Source organism: Micropterus dolomieu, linkage group LG13 (genome assembly GCF_021292245.1).
Source record: "Micropterus dolomieu isolate WLL.071019.BEF.003 ecotype Adirondacks linkage group LG13, ASM2129224v1, whole genome shotgun sequence".
NCBI lineage: Eukaryota > Metazoa > Chordata > Actinopteri > Centrarchiformes > Centrarchidae > Micropterus > Micropterus dolomieu.
The window spans coordinates 2,430,634-2,434,210 of record NC_060162.1 but is presented as its reverse complement, the minus strand read 5'-3'; the positions used below and the strand labels follow the sequence as shown (position 1 = coordinate 2,434,210).

At 41.7% G+C, this 3,577-nt stretch overlaps 1 protein-coding gene across 1 annotated transcript in view; it reads right to left on the bottom strand.

The window, feature by feature from the left end:
* LOC123981764 (arrestin domain-containing protein 3-like) overlaps positions 1 to 2,847 on the bottom strand; it is a 14,087-nt gene extending 11,240 nt beyond the window's left edge. Inside the window, exon 1 of the mRNA XM_046066912.1 lies at positions 2,297 to 2,847. Within this exon, the coding sequence (XP_045922868.1) occupies positions 2,297 to 2,576 (280 nt within the window). The 5' untranslated portion in view covers positions 2,577 to 2,847. The remainder of the gene's footprint in view (positions 1 to 2,296) is intronic.
* Between the last annotated feature and the right edge of the window lie 730 nt (positions 2,848 to 3,577).

Below are 3,577 nucleotides of genomic sequence, written 5' to 3'. Positions count from 1 at the left end.
TCAAAGTTCAGTTTTTGCTATTCAGAGTATTTTAATCTTTTTTTTCCCCAAGTGGTAAAAACAACAAAAACCCCAAAAGATCCATTTAGGAGCTTTCGACCGAATCACATGATCAACTGTAGATTTCTGTAGATTTTGTCCATGTTTTAAAGGTTAAAATCTCTGAAGTTAAGAATGAACTTTCAGTCATAACTTTTACGTTTGGTAGAGATGAAATTAATCAGTGCGAGCAGCTTTTCTTTGTCTTGTGATATTAAACTGAATATCTTTGAGGCTTTGGCCAAAAAAAGTATTTTAAAGACGTCACCTTGGAATTTAACAAACAGTGATGAGCATATTTTTTTTACTCTTCTCAACATTTTATAGTCCAAATAATCGACAGATTAATCAATAATTATGTGAACTAACTAATGTGAAGTCTACCGCTCGCCCGTTATTTATATTTCTAAGGCCAATACTGATATAGACATTTCAGATTTAAGATAAGATTTATTAAAGACTTTATTGATCACACACTGGGGAAATTCACCTGTTACAGCGGCTCCAGATACAACACAACAGATAAGAAAATACACACAAAGATAAAATACAAAAATACTGAACAGAAATAGAAAATAAGAGTTATGTGTACACTTTTAATACACAGATATGAGTGATATTGAACATTGCACAGGTCTCAGCAGAAGGTATAGTTACACGGTGTAAATGTAATTACACAGGACAAAATTTATACAGCAGTGGTGTTAATATAGGCTATAAAAATAAAATAGGGATATAGATTTAGAGTTCAGTAACAACAAACATGTCGATTGCTTAGATTGTTTTTGTTGTTGTTGTGACAAGGATCCAAACTGAGACGGACATTTTACAGCCAGTTAGGTGGCTTTTTCGAAATGACCTTTACCTTATTGGTTTGACATTTTCGCTGATACAGATATATCTGCACTGAGCTAATATCGGCCGATGTACTGGCTAATTTATCAGTCTGAGCTGTGGTGAAGTCACTGAAGTAATTTGAAAATCTACAACTATTCATCTTCAACTGAAACTCCACCATGTGTCCCAATCGAAAGCTCCAGAAACAGAAAGCAAATGGACGTTGTTAATGAATTCATCCCTGAATGTAAAAAAAAAAAAAAAGCTACTGTATTAAACTCTGACGTTCATTAAACTTGTAACATCATCTTTTCACTTCATCCGTCCATGAACAAGACGGGCTGAAGATAACAAAGTCCTCCTCAGAAACCAGCTGATGAGATCCTCCGTTGTCTTCATGATGATGATGATGGCCTGAAATGATTCATCTTGCAGAGTCCAAACATGTCTTTCAGTCTCTAATAATCTCCAATATAGACAGTTTACATTTGGAGTCCGGTGAGGAGGGAACACAGCAAGCGTAAAAACAGACAACAAATGCCAAATATTGATAGTCTGACCCACATACCGTGTCCTGGTGAGAAACTGGTGGAGCATTGATGCAACAGCTCTCATTTACATAATGTGTTCATCAAACTGTACTTGAAGTCATTTGCATTATGTTTTACATGTAAAGCAGAACACAGGTGTAGGAAGTGGTGTGAGGCTTTAAACCAGAAGCTGAGATATTCCGCACGCACGCACGTACGCACTAACAAAGTCACCCGGGTCCTCCCTCCCCCTCCCTCCCTCTCTCTCTCTCTGGCAGTTTCTGAACAGGTTTGAACCGCTTCTAACAAAGGGAGTTGCCTGAGCTAGCTTACTTCAGGATGTCATCAGTAAAAATGTTAATTCCCCGTCAGTCTGAGTGAATGTTGCGCCAAACATGTGGAAAACCTTCGTCTGGTTTCGATTTTAGATCGATTTCGTCTTTTACGCGAAAGTGTTTTCACACGCTGCAACTTTTCCCTGCAGCCAAAACTGAGATGTCGGGATGCAGAGTGGCACAACAGGCTCATATTTACACCCTCCATCACTGCGGCGGATTGTTTTATTTAAACAAAGCTTTATTTAGTGCGCGTAAGACGGTTTGATTGAACGTGTGTTGGTTTTGAAGAGAGGAAACAAGAGCTGCGTAAAATCGCATCAACGATCAGCTGTTGCATCAGCACCACTGTCGCTGATGGATGTTTTGTGGGCTCCGGGGGTTTGTTTTGACAAATAACTGCAGCGGCCCTCTGTGTGTTCAGAAAGTTTTCTACCACATCAAACTCCTGAATCTGTCAAAGTTTGCAGCAGCGATCAGCTGACCCGCATCGCTGCACACAATGCGACAACAACAGCGGTTACTACGTGACAGTGAGATGCACCAACTCCTTACCTCTCTCCTCTCCTATCAAGGTGTCGTAATGGTGCAAGTACTCCACCTCCTCTGTGTAGTTCTGAGTGTAAGCCGTGTTGGCCCCGGCGTTCCTTGACTCGGTCCACCGGACCTTGGCGACTCCTCTCGCCGTTATGTCCAGGCTCTTCACCCGCACATCCCCGGTAACGTCCACAACCACCCTCCCTGACACCAGGTCTCCACCGGAGAACACCGGCAGGCTGTTCTCATTCAAACTGTCAAAGTAGATCCCCAAGGCCCTCACTTTGCCCAGCACCATGGTAGGCAGTGAAGTATTGAGAAAAAAACGAGACAAAAATAAGAGTCTATGGTGGAGAGGTTGTGAGAAGAGCCGTGCGGCACAACTACATGCGCCTAGCTCCGGGTGCCCAGCACCGAGCCGGGTCTGCGGCCGTGTAGGTGATGGTACATCTGTGTTGAGACACACAGCTGATGAGCTCCTTCAGCTCCCTGCTCGGGTCAGCTCGGCTCGAGTCTCCTCCGGCTGTGCGTGCGTCTCTCCGGTCTCTCTGCTGCCGTCTGCCTCCAGCCGCTGCGCTCTTAAAGCCTCTTGTGCGCAGGAGTGACCTCACTGAGCATGTGCGCGCAGACCGGCCGGCTCGTTCACACCGATACAACTCACACACGTTCACACCGGAGGCAGAGAGTACGTGTCTCCACCGGTCCTCACTGTGCACATCAGATGAAGAGGAAGATTTCATAATCATTTCCTGAAAATTTGGTACTTGTGGTGGAGTACACTAGGTACTTGTACGTACTTGAGTATTTCCATTTCATGCAACTTAAAAATAAAACACTTTATAAACAGGGACACAATTTTGAGTATTAAACAAACGAGGAAGTAACTGCTAGTGAACCATTAAGTAATGAGCAACTCCTAATTAGCTACATTGTATAGAGTAGCTGATGATTAATTAATGATGAGTTAATTAATGAAACTAGTGAGGAAGGAATCAGGAACAAATTGATTTATTAATGAATCCTTCTGTCCTGGAATTTGTAGATTTCCTTGTGAAGAAATGGAACAAATAAAGAAGTTCCAACAAACTGTTGTCTTTTCGTATTTAATAAAAAATAAATAGCAGAGAAAATTAATTCAGCTGAATAATGTAATAATATAATTCCAAATAGAGGACTTGATGAGTTACTAGAGAACAGATCCTATAGTAGTAATTAGCAGTGGGAGATGAAGTATTCAGATCCTAGCATACATACCTCACTGATAAATCTCTGTTACAAGTACAGCATTGAAAATGTTAT